This window comes from Dromaius novaehollandiae, chromosome 1 (assembly GCF_036370855.1).
Source record: "Dromaius novaehollandiae isolate bDroNov1 chromosome 1, bDroNov1.hap1, whole genome shotgun sequence".
In the NCBI taxonomy this organism is placed as follows: Eukaryota; Metazoa; Chordata; class Aves; order Casuariiformes; family Dromaiidae; genus Dromaius; species Dromaius novaehollandiae.
The window spans coordinates 211,888,335-211,911,370 of NC_088098.1; the positions used below are offsets into that span (position 1 = coordinate 211,888,335).

The following is a 23,036-nucleotide window of genomic DNA, read 5'->3' on the forward strand; positions in this document are numbered from 1 at the left end:
AATGACTAATCTAAAGTTTGGAAAACTTCAATTAGTTTACTTTCATGAGAATGAGCAGAACTCCTGAAACTACTTTACCCACAGAGAGGTTAGGCAAGCTTGGAAAGCACTTCATAAAGGTTCAACAGCCTTATATCCTTATGGAAAAGTGTTTTCTAGTATTTAAGCATGGAAATGAGACCCAGGAGCAAATAGGTATAGTATTTTACCAGTGTGTTCTGGTTACCCCTAGTATATCCTTGTCATATATATGCATCAAGTTTTTTATAAGTATTTACAATGTCTTCTGTGTGTTCTGCATGAAAGAGTTAAAGGATAGCATTGCCTTTCCAAGAAATGTTGATTGAAAGATGTTATTAATAATGAAAGGACCTTTTTTGTCAAATAAGTTTTGCTACAACTACATATTTCCTAGACTTCTCCTCGCAACTTCTTCAAGCTATATCGACTAGTGTTGACTATGCATCCACATCAGCATAATCTCCTGCAGTCTAAGGCCTGGCATTTCTTAGGGCACAGAGTAAACCAGTTAAAGAGAATTTCTGGTACCTTTCCATATGTCACCTAGACAAAGGATTATCTTTTTAGTGCTTCATCTGTGCTGACTGCACCACCACCAGAGTATCATGTCCTTCTTCATAAAATGGATGAAATCCAACCTTCAGGATTCAAATATGCTGCAACAGTTTTCTTTATCAACACTAAATAAGTAATAGTCTCATCTTTCTGAGAACAACCTCAGGATTTTTTAACAATGCTGCTTGCATGTAGATATAAGTGTGAAGCACTGCTACAAAATGGATAACACAGCTTGGACTGTGCCTTCACAACCTACCAAAAAGTGACAGTCTTCTTGACCCAGGCAACAGGTTAGATTCAGGCATCCACCTTTCCAAAAATACATTATCAGATTTACAAGTATCCTAACAAATAAAGCACAAATAAACTAAGTGGTCAATTGAATTAACCTCTGGAGAAAATACCACAAGAGATAAATAAGTAGAGAAGTAAAAATAGCTTTATTTCTGAAGCACTCTTCTTCATGCAAAAAGCATTAGGTGACCAACAGACAGAAGCCATTCTGTCCTCAATAATACATGCCAGCTGAAGTACGTTGCCCAACAAGCAAACAAAAAAAGTAAAATCAAACATTCACATAGGTATGTAGATATACCTATAGCTACCATTTAAATAAGTATTAAGGGGTACAATTACCCTTGACAAATATTTTTAGGAATACATGGCAAGGAGGATGATATAAGTGGCAATTCAGGAATAGAATCAAGCAAAGGGGAAGGTGGCTGAATAATTGGAGAGAACTGTCAGGACAATGATGCAAAATTGGTGAAAAATTAATCCTGTCTAAGTTTCCATAATAACATTGATAAAGCATGCTACAATAAATGTTCCAATAAAAAACACACTTTCCCCCAATCTCAGCCTGGGACATATATAGAATTTTATCCATGCTTCATTCTAGCCAAAGTTTGGGTTACATTTCTATGAATTTTGATTATGATCTACATGGACTTTGATGTAGATGAAGTCCGCATAGAGAGATTTATTTCCATATAATCAGTCTTTATGTGGAAAAGAACCCCAAATCTTTACTAATACACCAATAGTTCACATCTGTAAATGGCAATTTCCTATTGTAGTTCTTTTCTGAGCCAATCTAAAGTTAAAATACCAGTAACACATAGTCATGATTTATTTAACATCTTCTTGTGCCTCTGTATTACTTACAGAAAAGATCCTTAATATAAATCTGACTTCAGGGAAGCCAGATCATTTCAGCAAAACAGTTATCCATATACAAGAAGCCTAGCAGAATGCCTGGCAATGGGCACATTTAAGGATAAAAAACCATTTGAATGAAAAAGGGATGTTCCTATTTTTAAGGAGCTTTCCCAGGTAAAGTTATGAAACAATACATCCTCAACTGGAAATGTCGGTGGGAAGCTAGCACAATATAATCCAAGGTAAAATATAGTCTTTACATAGCCACGAAACTTTCTAATATTTTTTAAGCTGTGCATGCAATCAGCATCAAGTAATGGGAGCAGGCTTATATATAATACCATCATAATCTTCCTGTTTGTTTTCTTCTTCCCTATTATCCTTTCTTCTTCTTTATGATCTTGCTGTATTTCCTCCTTTCTTACTTCTGCACCTTTTTGATCCTAGGAATCTGGTGAACTCTCCCTCCCTCCTGAAGTAAATGATCTTTGAAACAGTTAATGGACATCTTTAAAGTATCCCCCTTTTGATTAGGGTAATCAGAGTACAAGATAACAGTGGAGTTCACATCTACTAAAGTTATGGCATATGAGCACCTGCAGAAACAGGAATAAAATTCTTTTTTCAGTTCAAAGCTGCTAAATACCGTGCAAATACACAAAGGCATGAGCATAACCCCTGAAGATGGAGAGGTGCCTTTGCTAGCCACACAAGTCCTATTCCAAATCTGTATGCATTAGGAGCAATGGGAGCAATAGGTGGTACTGGTGCTTCAGCCAATTGCAGCTGCACATGTGCTCAGGCATCATTGAACACTGCTGCAGCATTTCAAGACAAACAGGCAGAGCTTAAAATTAATGACTGACAAAACGTCTAAGGCAAACGAGCCTCTCCTCCCAACAAAACACCAATCAGTGTAAGAGCCCTGGGCTGAAGGCCAGGAAACCATATGTTATCATAAAACCTTCTCCATTGATAGCCTTCCTCTGTACCTACAGGCAAAACTAAGCTTTATGTATTTAGTTTAACTCCTTATATAGCAGCAACTGTCTCAAAGAGGTCGATTTCAAGAATACTGCTATAACTTCAACCTCTATTGTCAAAATACATGTGTGCATTTTGCATCAAGCACTAAGCGCATGAATAGGTCAAAAAAATCATACTGTCATACAGTGTGGATACAGTCTGTAGACACCACAGTGGAGGGGCTCAGGGGGATTTTTCAACCGCAAGAATGTAAATGTATCTCAGTGAATATCTAAACATATGAACTATACAGGTAGCTCTTACATCTTAACAAGCTGTCTTTCAATAGAAGGTATAATCATGGGAAAAAATAGAAAGTCAATATTTTTTATCACAGCAGAGCACACACTAAAAGAACAACTTACACAATTTAAATGCTCTTTCATAATCCACGAGATCTGGATATGTGTTATTGACTCTGTTGGACTTGGATATGCACATGCACGCCAAATAGCAGAATTTGGCCATTAGCATGTATACTAAAAATGTTATTTTCTGTCGTAAACTTAAATTCTATTCCATGTGTTGACTATCAGTACTTTTTTTATTTATCCTTTAATTTGCTATGAATATTTTGACTTCAGTTACGTGATTGGTTAATTTTTTTTCATGTTGGTTCTCATTTGTTTGAATAACACAATTAAAACCCCATTAAATCTTTCATCACCACAAATACGAACAAATTTTTGTAACCTCCTATTTCATTTTCAACCTCATAAATCCCTAGTAATGATTATCTGTGGTGAGGATCAATGCTTTTTTCCAGAACTCTTCAATCCCTGTTGCATCTTTCTTTACATGGGACTGTCCAGAAGAGCTATCTTAAAATGAGTTGATGGTAGTCAAGATTTTAGGACAGATCCGTAAAATAAGTGGTAGCAAGATACGCAGGCCAGTGTATTCCACAAAGAATTCTGAAGAAGCTCAAATATGACACCATCAGTTATTAACTGTGGAGGATCAGTCTACCACTTGAATCATCCTTGGTGATGGGGGTTGGAAAGTATCAGCTGTGACATCAGCTTTAGAGGGATCTAAGGAGCTAGAGAGTAGACAATCTGGGTTCTGTTCCAGAAAAATTGGTAGAAACTATACAAATCAGTGAATTAGTAGATGGAGCACAAAGCTGTATGTGACATAACTGACAAAAATCAATTTGGGTTTAACATATGGAAGACATGATTCACAGACCTTTGAAGACTCTTCCTTGGGAGGGGAAAACAAGCATACAGATGAGGTTGGTTTGTTCAGCTTGGATTTCCAAAAAATTTTAATATGGTTCTTTACCAAAATCTCTTAAAGAAATTATGCTATCATTCTGTAATAGGAAAGATCCACCAATGAATTAACAGCTTGCCAAAAACTTAAAACAAGGGGTAGGAATAAAAGACCTGTTTTCTTTGTAAAAAGAAGCTTTCAGTGAAGACTTGTAAGAATCTGGCACCGATGCAATTCAAAATAGTTATATATCATCTGGAAAAGAGGATAACAGAGAAGTGACAAAGTTTGCTAGATACTAAGTTGCCCACAGCAAAAAAAAGGAATGTCAACTGCATCAAACTATAGAAAGACTCTGTGATACTGAGTAATTCTGTATTAATTGCTAGCAATAAGGAGTGGGTTTCAGCTGCCTAAACATGTGTGTCTTGTGTCATCTTCCATGCTTCTGAGTCCCCAGCCTCACCTCCAGCTGCCTCTCCAGAAGAGAGATACATAACGTCCCCTTAAGCCCTCCTGCATGGATGTCTCAGACATACCATGGCAACTAAAAAGGCACTAACTTCTATCCACAGTGAAAGTCAATGTTGATCAATACAAAGCAACAGAAAAGCAGAAGGATAATCTTAAGTACAGGCACACAACAATGGACTTTAAATGAACAGTGACTATTCAAGAAATAATTCCATTAAAGTTTATTTTGTAATTTGTGAGAAATCCTGTTTTATGTCCTATTTTTTTCACTTTTTGTTTTTTTACATGCAGACTCACAAACACACACAGAAGAACACATACATAGAATAAAAATCTTTACTAATAATTTAATCCTTTCACTTTTCAAGCTGATATAGATTTTGTTGAATGACTTAGATTTACATCTATTATCTTAATGACTGGCAGCTGATAAATATCATTTTCACATTTTAGCTCTGTGAGCAGATGATACTGATGGAAAAGATTAAATTATTTTGACTCAAATTTTATTTTAAAATCAAACTTTTTGTTCTCTCCTTCATAGGCTGTTTAACTTTCCATTGGCTAGAAGCACGGAGAATAAAAATCTAACTTAATATCTGAATTTAGCCTTAAAGGTGTTTCGTGGTCCTTTACTTTATTTGCCATTTTAACCTGTGGGATCATTACAAAAAAAACCCTAAATTCTTATTCTTTTCCTTTTTTTTAGTTAGCTTCTAGATGGCTGCTGCTTTTGTCATATTTTACAGTCACTGCCTTTCTTTCCTTTAACCCCTAGATGGCTGTCAAGTAGTAAAAGCCGATTCTTCAGGTACTTACATACAACATTCTCCACTTGTCACTCATTCAGTAGCCATTTGCCTCTTATCCTCATCATTCAAGTAATTTTTATTTTCTCTGCCCCATTCCCTGTGTTTTCCTTGTTATCAAATGACTGGTCCCAGTTCAATCTTATGGGTCTCTTCCATACATTTCCTTCTCCCTCACAGAAAAGCCTAGAATTACCTCCTGTCTCTTCTTTTCATCTCTCTTAGTCTTGACCACTGATTGTCTGGGGACATCTCTTGTGAATCAGCTTTTGTTAGCTTCAGCCAAATCTGCTTTTGCCATTCCCTTTAGCTGCACTAGCCTCCTCTTAGATTTCTTTTAAAAATATCCACTATAAATCAGTTCTCCAGTGGAACAGATTCAATATATGCCACCTTTGGAGAGCTTCCAATTGTACCGTGGCAGTGAAAGTGTCTTTATTTAATTCCAAAGAGTTCTGACAGGTGAAATGAGCTAACTGATTTGCCTTTATCAGTCCAATTACTGGCTTCTCTTTAATCTCGCAACTAGAAAAGATCTGCTTTAGAGGCCCATGTTATTAGATGTGTCTGCTACTGTCTTCTTTCTTTGATTTGTCTGCATTAGTGGTCCCTGAATTTGCATCAGTCCAAAGAGAAACTAGATGACTTCAGAGAATTCAGAATATTCATCATAATGTTACAGATTTTTGGAGCACCACTGTTTTATCAAAAGAGTTGTCAAAGTTCTCTTTTTTCTCCAGTGGTTATCCACCTTCTTGAATTTCCCACCAAAAGTATTTAAGATATTATTCTCATGAAAAGTTCTGTTTTGTTTTTTTGTTATTGTTTTTGCTTTTGGAGGGGGAATTGGCTGCATTTTGGAGGGAATCTTTGTTCCATAGTGTCATATGATCTTATTAATGCACACGGCTTCCTGAATTTTGGCCTTCACATTTCATTAGCATGCTGCTTTGAGCCCAACTGCTCAATCATTAATAAAAATATCAAGCAAGTCTGCATATAGTAATGGTTCTGGAAGCAGTGCCAACATCCCTCTGTAACTCAATATACATATCCATCTGGGCACATTCTCTCTTGGGGGTCTAAAAAGTCATGTAGCAAGGCTAAACTCCAAGGCAATTAACATGAACTTTTCTCTAAAACTTCAGTAGATAATGTAGCAAGCTCTTAAAATCAGCAGGAGTTGGGCGCCTAACTGCTCTTGATGTCTTTGAAAGTCTATCTCCAAAAAATACAAGCAACAGCTAATAATTTAGTAATTCTATCAAAACAAGCAATTAAGTGTGTCTTGCATGATTTGTTCTCTATAAAAATCATGCTGCTTGTTTACTCAGACTTCTATTACCCTCTAGATTTTACTGATTTCATCTCCGGTTATTTATTCAGTTATTTTATAAGGAATTGAAATCTAGCTCATGAGTTATTCACAGTGACACCTAAATCTTTTCTCAGAGCTAGTCTGTCAAACAAAGAGGTGATCAGTCAGCATAAGACAGGCAATTTTTGCCAATGTATATTACTTTCCTTCTGTCTCAGTTAAATTCCATGTTATGATGTTGCTGAACCTCCAGAATTATTTTAAATTACCTAGATTTTCTAAGTATTTTGCCCTGATTTGACTAAGTAACACAATTTAATGCTGCTAACTAATGCAGCTCTCAATTCTTTCCTTCCACAAATTAGTACAGAAATGTCCATCTCCAAAGACTTGGGCAAAGGTTCTGAAGCAGTTCATTGGACTGCTGTAACATTAGACCTAATCACAACACAGTTTCCTGCTGCTCACCCATTTTGCAGTTGTAGCTGGAGTTTGGTCTTTATTTTATATTTAACTTCTCTCAAAAGAAAACCCAGCAAATTAAGTCCATAAGGCTTACCTGTTCCTACCACTTTATTACATTCTTCCAGAAAAGAAAAACAAAAAGTCCCCACCACATTTCTCTAGCTATCAAGATGAACTATTTGCTTACAGATGCTGTCATGTTGATGTGATACACTGTTCTGGATTTAATTTAAATGTAAGTAATTTTCTACGGAATCAAAGTGCGTATCACTGATCTACTTTCCAGCATTTCCCTGGGCTGTTCTGAATAAACTCACTATATTAGGGTTTCTTGAGCACCTGTACAGTGACACTGCAGAGTCTCATCAACATTTCTGCCACCTCACACTTTGAGAACAGCCCAGTGGAATTAGTTGCAGATTCATAAAGAGAGTGTGGTGACACTAAGAGTTGTGTTGTCTGGCTAACACTGGTTCCTGCAACGGAGTGCGTGAAAATAGCTAATAATAAAATTTACAAAAAGCAACATGTTGACTAGAGGCAGGGGAGAATGCCAGTATGAAGGCACAGGAAAGGATATTTCTGAAATTCCCTGTCTCCTACTGTAAGTGCCTGCCTGATTTGTGTACGTAAAAGAGATTGCAATTCAAGACCTAAAGCCCTCTCCGCTACGTACATGCCTAAGCTGTCCCTTCCAGTAGAAAGGACTGCTTAATTCTTTCCCCTTAAAAAGATGGTGAAAGACAAGATGTTCTTAATATAATTACATTTTTGTGACCAGAAGTTCAGAGTTCAAAGCTAGTCTCACTCTGGAGGTCAAATCCACATTCCCACCTCCCAGGTGAGTGCTGCAACCAGCAGCAAAAAAGTAAGACTCAGACAGAAAAGATCTCCATCCTATCTGTGAAAGGTGGCCAGCTGTACAACAAAAAATGAAAGAAAAAGATAACAAACTTAACTCCATCCTTTGGGAATGGCTTTTCTTGGGTTCCAGCCACCTTCTCCAAGCTGTTCACGCATTTTACCCATTGATATTTGACTGCCAAATACATACCAATCCCTGGAATAGGGATGAAAAGCTATGCCTTCACTCTCTCAATAAAAAGTCTTCTGTAATAGACAGATCAATGAGGCTCCCTCTTCCTCTCTTTCCCTGGCCCATAATTCTTATATTCCTGGTTGCACCATATCACAGCTTCAGCGGAAAGGATGGGGAATTTACTTATGAAAATTCTGGTGCCTAAAACTTGGAGATATCTAAGCAGTGAGGAAAGGAAGGACACAAATGGGCATGGGCATTATGAACTGCCTACTTGAACTTGGAAACTTAAATTTTGTCAATACCATATTTTAGCCGATAAAGTGCTTAAGTGGACCCAGGCCTTTGCAATACTCTGATGCATCCCTGTCTAGTAGATTTACAGTTAGGGAAAGTGTTTCATGGTAGCTCTTCCCATTTAGACAATAGCTGAAAGAACAAATAGCTGCTTGTTAATAGCCAGCCTTTTCAGTTTTGTGACGGTTGGGGTCTTCTGACTCCTGTTCAGAAAGCAAGATAAATTTGAGGCTTCTGCAGGTGCAACAATATTTTTAGTCAGTAATGAATAAATAGAAATAATAGGAAACGAAGGTATAAAGAAAAGGCTTCAGAACATCAGCAAGAAACTGAATAAAAGACTGAATAAAAGGCTTTGGAACATCTATTAAAAAAAAAAAAAAGCATTTCCTCTTTTATGCTTTAGAGCTACATTATTTTAAAACAATGATATTTAAGTTACCTTGAATACTGATGGCTTCAACTTGTATCTATATTACATGAATTCATGAACATGAGAGTATAAAACTTGTTATTATGCCAATGTTTTGGTTTTGCATCCAAAAACCCAACCCCACAAAGCAAGGAGTTTCTCAGCCTTCTCTCCTGCCCCAAATAATACAATTTTAAATGTGAGGTGCTTTGTTATATAATAAAATATATGGTTTTTGGTAAGTTTCTCTTACATCCTCATAAAAAGGTTCTAAACACTGGCCCTGGAAAATTAAACAGGGAATCTGAAATCACATCACACTGTTATGCAATATTTTACATTTTAATAGATCTCAGAGAAACTTAGGAAAGGAACAAGTATCCTATGTCTAGTTTGATGAAACCAAGAAACAGACATGATTTTTCTTAGGGTACATTGGGAGCAACACAGAACTCAGAAGCCCTTTTGAAAGAACTCATAGATACTTCATCCCTGTCCACTATTGCCTCAAAGCAACCAGGATTTTGTATAATTTATGTGCCTTTACCAGTAGAAAGGAGTCAGAACTTAGCTGACAGTTCTGTTAACTACCTGCAAACCAGAACATAAAACTGCTCACTCTCTCCCACTTAGCTGTAGTGATTCTACAGAATATTGTTACTAAAATGTCAAGATAAAAAATAGCATTCCACCTCCTTGTCCTAAACACCAAATGAAGGTAGTAAAGTAATCATATATGACTGCATAAAGATGTTAAGCTTGGTTTAGTAAAAAGACCATTTAATATACTTGCTTTTCTGGGATTTTACTCCTTAACAGCAGTTAATCACATCTAAGAACCCAATAAACATACAAGATGCTAAACTATTACTGTATCCTGCTACAAATCCACAGGGCTAATTCAAATTCTTGGATTTTCAGGGGTGATAAACTAGAGCAGACCCCTCTACTTGCATTTAGAAATAAAGTTTGCCATTCATTTCACCAAAATAGAAGAAGGTCTCATACAAGGACTTACTGTTCATAAGAAAAGAAAGACGGTGAATAACCTTGCAAGAAGGGCTCCATAATTTCCTACCAACCACAATGTAACAAATAAAACACAAAAAGGCAAAGGATAATAAATAATAAAAATAGATCAGTTCAAGCACACTTTTTGTTGTATAAGATGCTGAGCTTCCATAGAACTGATGTTCCAAAAAGTTAGTTGCAATTTGAATTTCAAGAAAGAGAGCAGAAAAAAACCCATTGTTTAAATCACCCCTTAAATCTCTAAAAGCACTATTCATGAATATATCTAAAGAGGGAGAAAATGCATAGCTGATCAGATTATATTCAATAAGAATAAGCTACTACACTAGAAAACTGATAAGAATATACGTGATAAGTAAAAGCCTACATTACTACAGTTAAGAATTGCTGAAGTAAATGCTAAGATGTTATTATCATACCAGTTTTTCTTTATTAAAAAATCCAAGAGAGGATTCAAACTTTCAAGGTTTAACTACTTTTACTAGCAAGGAAAATACCGAGCAATGAAACCCTGGCCTGTTACACCAGTGCAAATCCAGATTTGCAAATCACTGTCTATCAAATCTGACAGTATAAGTTTGTTCCACTTATCTAGTTCTTATTGTAATGAGTTCTGGTTTATCAAAAGTAACTGCCCATCTGTAACCTCAAGGTTAATAAGTTTCTAAACTGCTGATTGCTGAAAGTAGGAAAGGTATTCCAAGGGAAATACGTCTCTCTACTTGATGTGCTATCACACTTTATCTCTAGGGATCAGCTACAGGCCTCTACCAACTATAAAGCTACAAAGATCCATTGGGACTTTTGTTCTGATCTGCTACGGCCAGTCTAAAGTTCTATGAACCACCTATATAGATTCAGTGTGTTAATGTCAAATGTAACACAAATGGGCTTGTTAGTAGACTGGCCTTGATTGAGCTTAAAATGAATACACATACAACAAATCAGAGTATATAATCTTGTTTTATAGTAAGGGAACAAATCAGGTAAATTACAAATTCTCTGGTGAGTAATTCTCCTGGCTTTTTAACTGAGACTAATCTTTAAAGAAAAGGTTTTTGTGTGTAGCACTTTGTCTTACCATATTTATCCAGTAGCAGTGGCCAATGGAGGATTATAGTGGAAGTTTGAAGTGTGACGACGAATCGTCGCCAAATTCCTAAGCAAGGTACTATATGATAGTGTTTCCTGTAACAAAAAATGATTGGAGTCAATCTCCCAAGGTTTATTCCCTGTCCTTTAATCCAATATTGCCATTCTGCTACTGTCATGACATTAAATTATACCTAGGTGGCTATCCAGTATTAGAAATTACTACTCTTCACTCATGACTGGTTTGTCTGATTATCTATCCTACAATGATAAACAGTTTAAAAGCAGTAAATATTTATCCAAATGGGATATGCCTCTTTAAGAACTACAGAAGTAAAGACTGAGCAGGGAAGAAGGAAAGGGAGCTATTCTGTGGCTGAAAGAGAGCACTGAAATAAGGAAGAGCATTCCCTTTCCCTTCCACCCCCCAAAACTAATTTCAAGGCCCAGCTTTCACTCAGGAATTCCCAGTGAAGGGAGTACTACAGAGTAGCCATATTGAGCTGCAGACGGGACAGTGAAAAAGGATAGGAGTTGAACACCAATATGTTTAGATTAGCTGGAGATAAGGCCAGAGAGCTATTTATGAAGCAGAGGTCCAGTGCAGAGATAAGTACAGCTGTGGTAAGCACAGGAGGCAGTGCTAGAGGCATAAAGAATGAGGTATTTAAGTGTCTATATTAAAAATACACATATTTAGTATGCATTTGTGGAAGTAAAGCCTTCAACCTTTTCGTGTATTTACTTTTTCTTTGATTATATGGCATCCTACTGTGGTGTTTACACCATACATTAAAAACAATCCAAATGAATACAGAAGGCATTGCCTCTAAATGTAGCTGCCCCTGAAATTCAGGTGTCTCTCAGTAAAGACAGTCATAACAGAGCAGACTGCTGACCTGACTGCTCCTATACACTCTCGTTGTCCCATTGCTCTACAGCTAGGGGACAGCTCACAAATTGAAGGCTAATAACTAAGCAAAGGGGTGGCCCAAATTATAGTGATAACATCTCAAAATCCCTCCCTCAAGTTACTCAGTTACCTATGGTCTTAAATATTGGTAAAAATGTCTCTTCCCTTTCCACAAAAGGATAATGTCCTGCTCTGTCATAGACATCTACAGACAGGTCTACCCCATTCAATGTAATGCTTTGCTACAATCTCAAAGGTTGTTCCAAGTTGTGTGGCACAGTAAAAGAGTTTACAAAGACATGTTACCATGCATGGGCTGATTAGCTTTGTCACAGGTTAAATAACTTGGGTGCAGTGCTGCCCTGATGTGGCAGCGCTGATTCCAGAACTGACAGGCTCAGTGTATCTCTGTGCTGTGTACTTGTGTTTTCTGCCTGTGTTTCTCCTTCTCATTTGTGAACTGAGGATGATAATTTGTCCTAACTTCTTCACAAGCATCTTCTGACAACAAATAAACACCCTGAGATGCTCAGATACAAAAGAAATTCAGTAAAGTACCTCTCAAGGTAAGGAAGAAGAGGTAGGCCTACTGTGGGTCATACAAAAAAATATTGTTGGAGTGACTGATAGGATGTATCTGAATTCAAAATTAATAAGTTAAACACTTTGTACAAATATTTATCCTTGAGGCTTCATACAAAATTATGATACTTGGCAGAAAAATGGCATGTGTCCATCCAGAAAAATTCACACAGACACCGACCTGTAGAGATGTATACACAAGCTTCATTCAGACTCTGAAAGTCATCAACAAATAGGGCTGAGCTAACACCCTTGGTTGTTGGTAAGGCTCAGATCCAGGAAGGGATGATGCAGCTCAGACCTGCTTGTAAGGAGAACTGAAGCTCTAATTTTCAATACCCTGAAAATACAGGGCATTCAGACCTAAAATGCATGGTCTTCCTGTGACAACACAGTTTATTAATTATATGGTTTACAGGCACTTCCCATTTATATTTCTTGCTTCCCTAGAGGACCCAAAACAAACAATCAAAGCAAACAAATCCTAATTTGCATGACTGTTCCCTACTGCAATAAAGCCCCAAACAACAGAGGTATGAGCATTGTACAGGGAAGAATAATTTTCATTTTCAGTTGAAGACATTTTTTATATTCTTTTCCGCAGAAAGGCCTATGAACACCTCCACAAGATATAGGCCACCCCAGGCCCAGGGCACAATTCCTGTGTTCTCTCCCAGTGACATATGAGTGATAGCAACAGGGCTGAAGGGAGGTCCCTTAAGCACATCACAGGAGGCATTCAGAACTTCTCAGGAATAAATCTTTGAAGAACACATTTATTAAGGCGGCCATTCACAGCCACTTATGTGATAAAGAGAGACCTTTAGGTTTCTATAGCCCTGTAAGTGTAAATGGCATCACACAGTATGTACTGAATGAATAACAGGACTTACAAGCTAAAGGCACAAATGAAAATGCCACTAAAACATATGGCCTATTATAGTTAAATAGATTTTTTTCCCAAGGTATTAAGGGAAAAAGGTAGTTGTTATGATACGGGGTTATGTGAGACGCAGTAATACTCTTATGGTTTAGGCTGTGCCCTGATCCAGTCCTGCACTCGTCTGCATTTTGCCTGGAAGTCAGGGGCAGGCAGCTCACATACAAGGGTAGGTATAACGAACTACTTGCATTGGATTAGCCTAGAAGGAAAGTCTCACAGCGGAGTCTCTAGCGTAGGTCACCACTGTGCTGCAAACCTTTGTGACATTGCAAAAATCCTCTGGCGTGGGATACATACTTCAGTTCAGACACCTACATCACAGATGGTTGTGTAGGTTTTCTTTATCATTCATTAATCAAGAGAAACATGCCCTTCAACAGCCCACTTCATCTGACCTACTTTAAAGACCAGCCTTAAGATGAACTGCATCTCAAAAGTGCTTAGAGCTCTTCATTGACATAAACCTGGACACATGGATTTCGCTTTCAGCATCTCTGTAAAATACTGACAAACAATGCTTAGTTCCTACCCTTTGTCTTCCATGACTGCTTCAGCCACAAGTTTCTTCTATAGATTTCTACAGTGCCTGGCACAACGAAGCTCCTTGCCAAGGTGTAGTGCCTAGATATATTATTGTGGCATGAATTACTGAACTATGAGTCACAGCCCTACTGTTCCACGTGAGCCACGTTTCACCCTTTAGCTACATACAAATACCTTTTTTTAATTTATATGATGAACATGTTCTATGTACTCAAAAAATTAAATCACTGACTCCACTTACTCTGCAGCAACAATAAGAGAAAAATAATGAAAACAACTTAGCTCACCTAACTGGTGTCTAGAAATACTTCTAAGCAGTCATATTCATTATATTTCTGGGCTATTGCAGGGTGTAACTTAAGAGTGGAGCTAACCTTTTTCTTGTGTATATCTTCATAAACTCAGAATATTTGAATCACTCCTGTTTGACCTGAGCATCGAATTCTCCATGTAAATAGAGTGTAGCTTTGGGATAGCAGCACCACTGAGATATTTAACCCCTAAATTATTTATATGTTATCAAAAAGACTATGGTCCAATACTGCTTTTTATCTGTGAATAATAAGTAACAAATACTGCAGAGTTTGAATGTGCATACTGTTTTTAAATTTCTGTGAGTGTGCAAAAATATCGCATGGATAAACCAGAACTTAAAACAGAATTTTAAAATAGTGACCAGAAGAATGTTAGCTATCATTTAAATTTTCTCTCTCATAAGCCTCATGAGTGCAACAATTTTAAGTAGTTAAAGCTATGTTTGTTCTCCTGTAAAAGTTTAAGTGCTGTCATACAGATCAATGCCAACTTTCAAATTAAAGAAAATTTCTACAACCAAGTTATAAATATCTTATTCTCAGTTATGCAATGCTACAGTTCTGTGGCTGGGACTGCTGTAGTAACATCTTGGTGCTTCCCATAAAATAAATAAAATGATAAAGACAGCAATCCTAATGTGTGCTTAATGAGATTACTCAGCGTAAATAAGTCATGCAAAATGTTTCCTGAGGATGATGTCAAGCAACTATGTGGGTCCATCTGCAGATAACAGTTTTGTACAGCTTAATGTGTATCACACTAAATTTTTTAAATGAATTACCACCTTACCTGAAGGGTTTCTGAGCTTGTTTTGCAATTGTGAAACCCCTTCCGTGGTTGCATTGGGATCACATTAACAGAAATGTGAGGAAGGATCACATATGTCATAAATTAAGCATACATATTTCATTGCCAAGGGACCATTACCATTCTTGTCTCCCCTTTCTTCCCTATCTTTGATGAAATAGAGGAGTACCTGGATTCTTTTGCCCTATTTCTCTCAAAATTTGTTCCCAAGCCAGTCCCTTCTGTTAGCACATACTACTGCTAGCGTCTGCCTGTATCTATCCAGGCATGAAGCATTTGCTGCCCTGCTGGGATGTGCCGTAGTTTGCTGCTAATCCAACACTACCTTACTTTGGCTGGAAATGAATCCATAAGTCTGATTATAGGAGATATGTTGTAACTTTTCGCAACTTGAAGCTACAGGAAACAACAATAGGAACAACATGTTTTTTCCCCAGGGAAGGTGGGGGAAGGGGAGATGCAAATGAGAAGGAAACATCAGAGAGCTTACCTAAGGGGAAGAGGGATTTCAGTGGATATTTTAAAAAGCTGCTTAGCAGCCGGCAATTGGTAACAGACTCATGGTAGTGCAGAGTACAGGCAACCTTTTTAAACAAGAAAGTGGTGGACAGTAAATTGCTTTGAGCACTGGGCAAAGAGGGTAAAGAAGACCTTGGGATGAAGAACTGTAATATGGTGGTCCAGCAAAAACACGCATGTTATTATTTTAATAACTCTTTTAGAAATAAAAGTCAGTTTTAGCACTCAAAATTTTCCATTAACATCAACTTGGAGGTGAAAGATACAAGAACACAGCATCGTATTAATAGCTCGGTTTTCAGGTATTTCACATATTAGCCACAAAAACCATTCCCCACCACCCAGATTGTCTATGGAATTTATTAGCCAACAGGATTTTAACAGAAAAAGACTTAAAGCTCAAAGAGAGAGAGAGTCCTTGCAAAAGGCACTTTCTGGAGTGCATAGCTATTTATTTTATAGAGTGCATCTACACAGGAGAGAAAGGGACATAGTTACAAAGCACAACACGAAGTCCCAAGGGAGGGTAGAGACTAGCCAAACAGAGCCATTTATTTGTTTTGTGTTTAAAGAGAGTAAGACTGATTTCAGAAACGACTCTTCTAGACTCATAGCCTTAAAACAAAACAGAATAGGCCTGTTTCGATATGTTTCTGCTTGGCTCCACTGTGCAGTCTACTGTCAGAACATTCTTTACGTAGAGCACAACCACTAGAACTAACATACAGGCATGTTCCAAAAGTCAGAATATTTTTAAAACATCTGCTGTGAAGTGATTCTGAATGCAAAAACTTTGATTAGTTTTAACCAGAAATGATTGTGGGCTGGACTCCCAGATCAGGCTAGAATCAAATATTGTGCAGGCTATGGTACCTCTTAGTGCATGCCTGTTCCTCCAGTGTTCCCAGCAAATAGGGAAAAGACGGGGCTAGAGTGACATCATCTTCCATGCACTGATCTATCCCAAGTAAACAGAACAATAATATGCTGCACATGTATGCAGTGTTCAAAACTGAGTGACTTTTGCTATCCTTGTGTTATGCTTACAGGTAAACTGAGTGACAGAAAGACTTGGGGCTCAGCTGCCAAGCAGGCCAGCAGTCCCAACTTGCACTGAATTCCCACCGAGCGCAGCACCTGTGTGCCATCTCTGCAGTAAAACTTCAGCCCGTGAGCTATCATAGGATGCATAGCTTCTTCATATCCTCCATGAGGACCTTTGTTCAGGTTCCCCTACCCTCCAAATCTCTGGCTAGAAGTCATCCCCTTCTGCTAATCGAGGGGAGAGCTGACATTGAACGAGGCTTTGCAAAGCAGTGGCTTAGGGCACACACCAAAACCACTGCCTTTTGTGCCCCAGATGCCCTCTGCCAGTTTCTCCTGCTGCTCCTTAGTGGCAGATAACTCACAAAAAGGGAGTCTTTTGGTGGAAGGGGGCTGGGAAGGTGGGCCAAGGAGCTTTGTTAAGACTGCAGCAGGGAAGGGCAAAGGGTGAGGGAAGGTCAATATTTGTGCTGAATGCTGAACTCAAGAAGCGCTGTCTACAGAGCTGGGAGGAAAAGACAACCCCAAATATTTTTACAACACAGGTGCACCCTGTGATACTTCATTATCTCTGCATAATGAAGCTAGCTAGCAAGCAGCCCCCGAGATAGGAAGGTTTAGTATGTTAAGGAGCTATGCAGTGAACTCCTTTTGGAGTATTTTATAATCAAACACTACAAATCCTTTGGAAGACATGACTAAAAGTGCAAGTGCAGACAAAGCCACCCTTAGGTAATTCCCTTGATTAAAACTCTCAGACTTAAACTGAATCTAATTAAGGACGCTGTGAAGGCACAGAAAGCCAGTGTTCACTTATGCCCTCTTTTGCAGATGGTGAGTTGCCAAACAGAATTGAGAATCTTAATTGCAAGAATCATCAGCAAATTCAAAAAAGATAGTAAATTAGGGACTGCAAAATATCAGACTGTTGCATAACAGCAGTGCTGCCAGATCTCCTGGTTCTTGCATTATATGGGAAAGGCACTCCCAAGAGAGGACACAGTGCTTTTTATAAAAGCTGCTGAGAAAGAGGGAGAGAGAAACCTAGCCAATGCAGACAGTAAACTCTCTGAAGGAGGATACCCCTTTTACTATCTTGTTTTTCCTTCATTATTTAATGCTGTTCCCTACATTGCTCTTGAGAGGGATCCAAGGACACAGCATGGTCTTCTGATGGAATAGTCACAACTGGCCAGATCTCTGCTCTTTTTAGGACCTTTCTCCATAGCACTTAATGTACTTTGTTACATCACTGAAAAATTTTTAGTCATTTCATTAATCAGCTTTCTATCAAGTAAGGACATTTTACAGGTATGCTTCTCAGACAAAATAAAGGTAATTAAAAATACTGTCCAAATCAGATAGTGAAAAACACTGGCCACATAAGAGAAAGTAATTTCCCTCTGTTTTCATATTCCCCAACTGTTTGCATTGCATTCCCAATAAAAAGATATCTATTACAATATGGTAAAGAATGCTTAGAAATATCTGACACAGATAAGGAAGACAGAAAAGTCTGGTTGGCTGCACAGACAATGATTTGACAACAAGAGAAGCATGAAGTACTTGTGGAGCTCCTGTCATTCCATTCAACTTTTATAATCAGTCAAAATATAGATGAAAGGAACCTCTAAGTAGATGATTACTTTAAGGACCACATGTTGTACTCTCCATTCAAAAAAAAAAATTGTAACCAAGTGAATGGTTGAACTGCAATAGTAAGTTTCTTTCTGTAATGCTTTCAAAATAACACAAGGGTTGTTCAGATCTTAGACCACATCTAGTGGTAACAAAGACAACAAAGATTGATCCTCAGTTACCATTTTTTGCAAGAAAGCAAGTCTATAGGAATTATCTCTGCACACATACCTGGTGTAACAAGAGACAAGCAAAGAATAATCAAACCAAACACATTTATTTTTGATTGTTTAAGAAACAAATACCCTAACAAATATTCAGATGCTAAATTCTCTTACTTAAGAAAACAGTTAAAGCCATAATCTGAAGAGTCAGTTCTTTGTGTTAGTGAAAATCACCGAGTGCAAATGCTTCTGACTTGATTGTTTTTGCTATCGAATGCCCAATGTACCTCCATTTCTCAAAGCACCACACTTCCATACTTGTGTTCATGCAGAAATCCTCTCAATATGAACAAAAAACAAGCAGTCGGACTTCTCCCAAAGGGCTACTCAACAAAATATGCTTCCTGCCCTTGGTCTGCCAGAACACAGGGTTACTAATCTTCTAGCCACATGACAAAGTCAATCCAAAGCCTCTGAAGATGGAAACAAGAAACCAAGAACTGTTACAAATTAGTCACTGGGCTAGATCCTCAGCTAGTAAAAATCTGATTAGCTCAACTGTCCTCAGTCAATAATTTTAAATATGTCTGTTTTAATATAGTTGAAGATCAACTACGATGTCATTAATTTTAGCATATTGTAAGGACAGCCAAAGACAGGGTTTACTAGCACTTGCAAAATTAGTGAGAAACTGAGGGCAAACAGTTTGTTTCTCATTCTCTTACTTGTAAAAGGTCACAAATTGATAGCTGTGGACCAACACCATGCTGTGATCCAGAGGCAAAGAAAATGTCAACTAAATCTTGCCAACTCCTCAGCTGAGATAAATCATCTTAGCTATATTTAGTCAGCCCTCTACTCTGACTTCCAACACCCATTGATTTGGGTCTATCTACAATATATATTTAGACAAGATATAAAACAATACACTGTCAGCTTGACCCCAGTTTCTTTTTCCTCTTTAAATATTATGGTGTGGTTGATAGTTACAAGCAAATCTCACTTAAATTATCTAATTGGCAGGAGGAGGAATGTGTTTACAAAGGTCATTTCCTATAAATCCAGCAGACTAAAGTTCGCTTACTGCCCACAATCCCAAAATTTGTTGTCACCTGCACTGGGAAAATTTTCCCACGTATTAGTTCATAAAGCACTTGTAAACACAAATCTCTCTTTCTTCCACAGGAATGCGGGAAAAAACAAGCTGCATCTTCCCTTCCTTGTGTCCCCACCTGAGTCTAGGGACAGCGTGGCTGTTTCTGGCCGACCCTGTGGGAGCTTATGAATGAATTCCCATAAACTATGTCTGTGACCAGGCAAAGCTAACAGACTCCCAGTCATGAGCACAGAGTTAATTGCAGCAATCAACAGTAACTCCATACTCCCTCTGAGCTGGACCACCAAGGACACCATACTTGTCGCTAATCCCTATTGCTCCATATGGAATGAATTAAATTCTGGAAGAACCTGAACTTCTGAAGGAGCCCCACTAAGCCAATACCCTAATATCAACAGCTCCGGCTTCTCGAGGAGTTCACTGTGGCCTTAGGATTCATTTCTATTCTTTCTTTCTCAAATGCACTGAGTATTCATATTTTACGCAACGGGGCTGCTCCAAACACAGAGACTTACCCTTCAGTCTCTCAAATCTTTGTATTAAAAGGCTCAAACTTACGGTAGTATGCTGAATGGGCATCCAGGCAGGTGTTTCGACTGAGCATTTGTGGGATGGGCATCTGCCATGGCTCTGCTGCAAATAAGTGAAAACGGCATTATACACAACACAATATGTGCTGCAATCCTTAGGCGCAATGGGCTCCATTCCAGATGGAGCATCTAGGCATTTGCTAGTACACATCACACCTCACAAAGTCATTTTTCCGTTGTCATGTAAGGAAAATTAGATCTGCAGTTCACAGGATCAAAAAGGCCTCAACATTTAACCATTAACTTTCCTTTTAAGTCCTCAGTTATGCAGGTGAACACAACCTTTATCCACTTTGAACCCCAAGCAATTGCCAGCTGGCTTTCCTCAGCGCTGGAACACTTCAGAGAACAGTGGAGCTCTAGGCAGTAGGTAGGGATTGGCTTTTCTTTCCCCATTTCATGGCAGGCTGCATTTTTCCTTTAGGTCCTCTTTGCACCAGTGATGGCTACAGCCTGAACTGCCCCCACGGCTATTTTTCAGGAGAAGCACATCTATTGCACATTCTCAGGGTGTGTTTCAGAGCTGAGCAGAATGCACTGCTTGCTCCCCAAACTGGGCACCAGAGGACACAGAGTAGGGAACCAGAGCAAATACCCCAAACTCCTGCAGTTCCCTGAAACTTTGCAGAACCAGAAGAGTGAGGGGTTAATTTAAAGTCTAATGTTCCACATGGCAGCGCAAGATGCTACCATCAGGCCTTCAGGCTGATCTTCCTGTAATTTCCCTTGCATTTGCAGTGATTCAATTACATTTTACTGAAGATTTGGAGCCAATCAGAACTAATCGCATAGCAGCTTGGGTCAGAGTCCCTGGAGAAAAGTTCAGAATAAATTTTGGTGTCTGCCACCATTACTCTCAGCATTTCACGTAAGACTCAAACTATTACTTAGCTGCTTGAAATGGAGGACTTCTGTAATTATGTGTGTTCCTGAAGCTGGATACAATGTAAAAAGAAGCTTTTATTTTCATTTAAACCAGGTATATTGCGAGCAACTACAATACACCTTTCTTTTCCCTGTGCCAAGAGCAAAGTAGAGCGATCTCTATGGATAGTACAGATCAGATTTCACGCTATTTTGAATTTCGAGTCTAATGTGAGAACACTGACTAACATAGCCTATTAGTTCTTTGTTCTTTACCTTTATAAAGTAGACATTCATAAAGCTTTGCAATACTAAACACTTTTACAAGGAAAAAAATGTGCATGACAGTTCTAGGTTTATATTCCCCAAAATTTCCCCCCCTTTAAAACTGATGGTTACTGACCATCATTATTATTATATTATTATATTATTATATTATTATATTATTATTATATTTTCACACAGGCATCTTTAAGGATTCTTCAAAAAGATATAGCTAGCAAGCAAGAAGCATCGCACCTTTAGATGAAAGTATTGTTTAAAAGGATTTGAAAAAGTCACTGGTATCATAGCAGCAATATCTTGTGCATGTGTGTTATCTCCTGTAAGGAGGGGATGAATGCAACAGCAAAATAAGTAATACTATCAAAACTATAAATGAATTTTGATCAAAAAGCTGCAAGAATTATTGTCTTTTTTTTTTTTTTATTTCTGTAACAACTGTAGATTTTCAACCTTTAGTCCAAGCCAAGATAAAGGCAAGAAAATTAATAATTTGCTTTGGGCAAGAAACATTTAAGAAATTTATTATGAAATTAAATAATATTTTATATTATTTAAGACATTTTTTCTGATTGAAAAGCCTGATCTTACAAAGTCACACATCCATCTTTGGGAGGAGACTCCTCACAAAGGCAAAAATTCTTGAAGAGGATACATCTGCACAGTAAAGGCTCTAGATCTCATAGCAGCAGGGGCTAATGTTCTGCTAATGTTCTTGACTCTGAAATTCATAACAAAAATTGTCCTGAGGCCCAGAATCGTGAGACACATGCTGCTTATTCAAAGACTAGAGAGACATAGGTAACTCTGGGAACTACTGGAAGGCATCAGTTCTCCAGAGATCCCGCTGTTCCAGCACAAGGGATGGGCTGGGGGTACAGCTGGACTGTAGAGTGGCCTGCAGAGTTTGGCCTTTCACAGCTGGATATCTGAATTACTGCGCTGATATCATGATGTTGTACTGGAATTTTCTGAGAAATGCGTGCAACTCAAGGGCTAGGACTGAACACTCTTCCCCTATAGCTTTTTCTCTCTGAAAATTACATGTGATTTTACAGTCACTATTTTGAGTACTTCTGTTTAAAAAGCAATGCTTTTTACAGCTTTCATATCTTACATCTTCTCCCAGTTGAAACAGTTTTAGGATGTAAAGTTGTATATCAATGGCTAATAATGCTCTTCTGTTTTAAAGTGCTCAATTTTTTTTAAACAGCCAAAAGCTCTGTCACACCTACAGAAAGCAACTAAGAAACAGTTCATCCCAAAAGGTCGACATTGCATGCAGTATTCTGAAAGCATAGGAAATATGATAAAGCATAGGAATAAATATGGGGGGAATTATTTGAAGGCTGCAGAAGGAATTACCTCCATTTATTATTACTGCTAATGCTTTCACTGACAGTAGTTTGGTGAGCACAAGGACTACAGACCCTGGTCCGCCACAACACCAAGAAGTTAAAATCTGAAAACTGATGAAAATCCATCATGTTCAATTATCTTTCTTTAGACAGTCTTCAAGGGAGGACAGAATTACCTGCGGTTTGCTTTCTACATTTACAAATAGTTGCACCCAGAAAGAATATGTCTTGCTGTTTGGGAGAATATATTCAAATAAACCAATTTTCCATCTGAAGCAGAAAAAGAGAGGCTGCTTCTCCTTAGTTTATGAATGAGCAGTTTCCACAGTCTTGCTTCACTCCCCTTATTTGAAGATACTCAGGATCCTGCACTACTCAGCTTCACCCGAGACAGCTCCATTGTAGTAACACACAGTGCTATCTGGGCACAGGCTT

The 23,036-nt window shown here is 38.1% G+C and overlaps 1 protein-coding gene across 5 annotated transcripts in view; it reads right to left on the reverse strand.

Moving 5' to 3' along the window:
- Window positions 1-23,036, reverse strand: part of DLG2 (discs large MAGUK scaffold protein 2) — a 999,439-nt gene that overhangs the window by 811,714 nt on the left and 164,689 nt on the right. For all 5 annotated transcript variants that reach the window (XM_064505171.1, XM_064505176.1, XM_064505174.1 and 2 more), the window contains one exon: window positions 20,066-20,140. In XM_064505171.1, coding sequence (XP_064361241.1) covers window positions 20,066-20,140 — 75 coding nt within the window. The remainder of the gene's footprint in view (window positions 1-20,065; window positions 20,141-23,036) is intronic.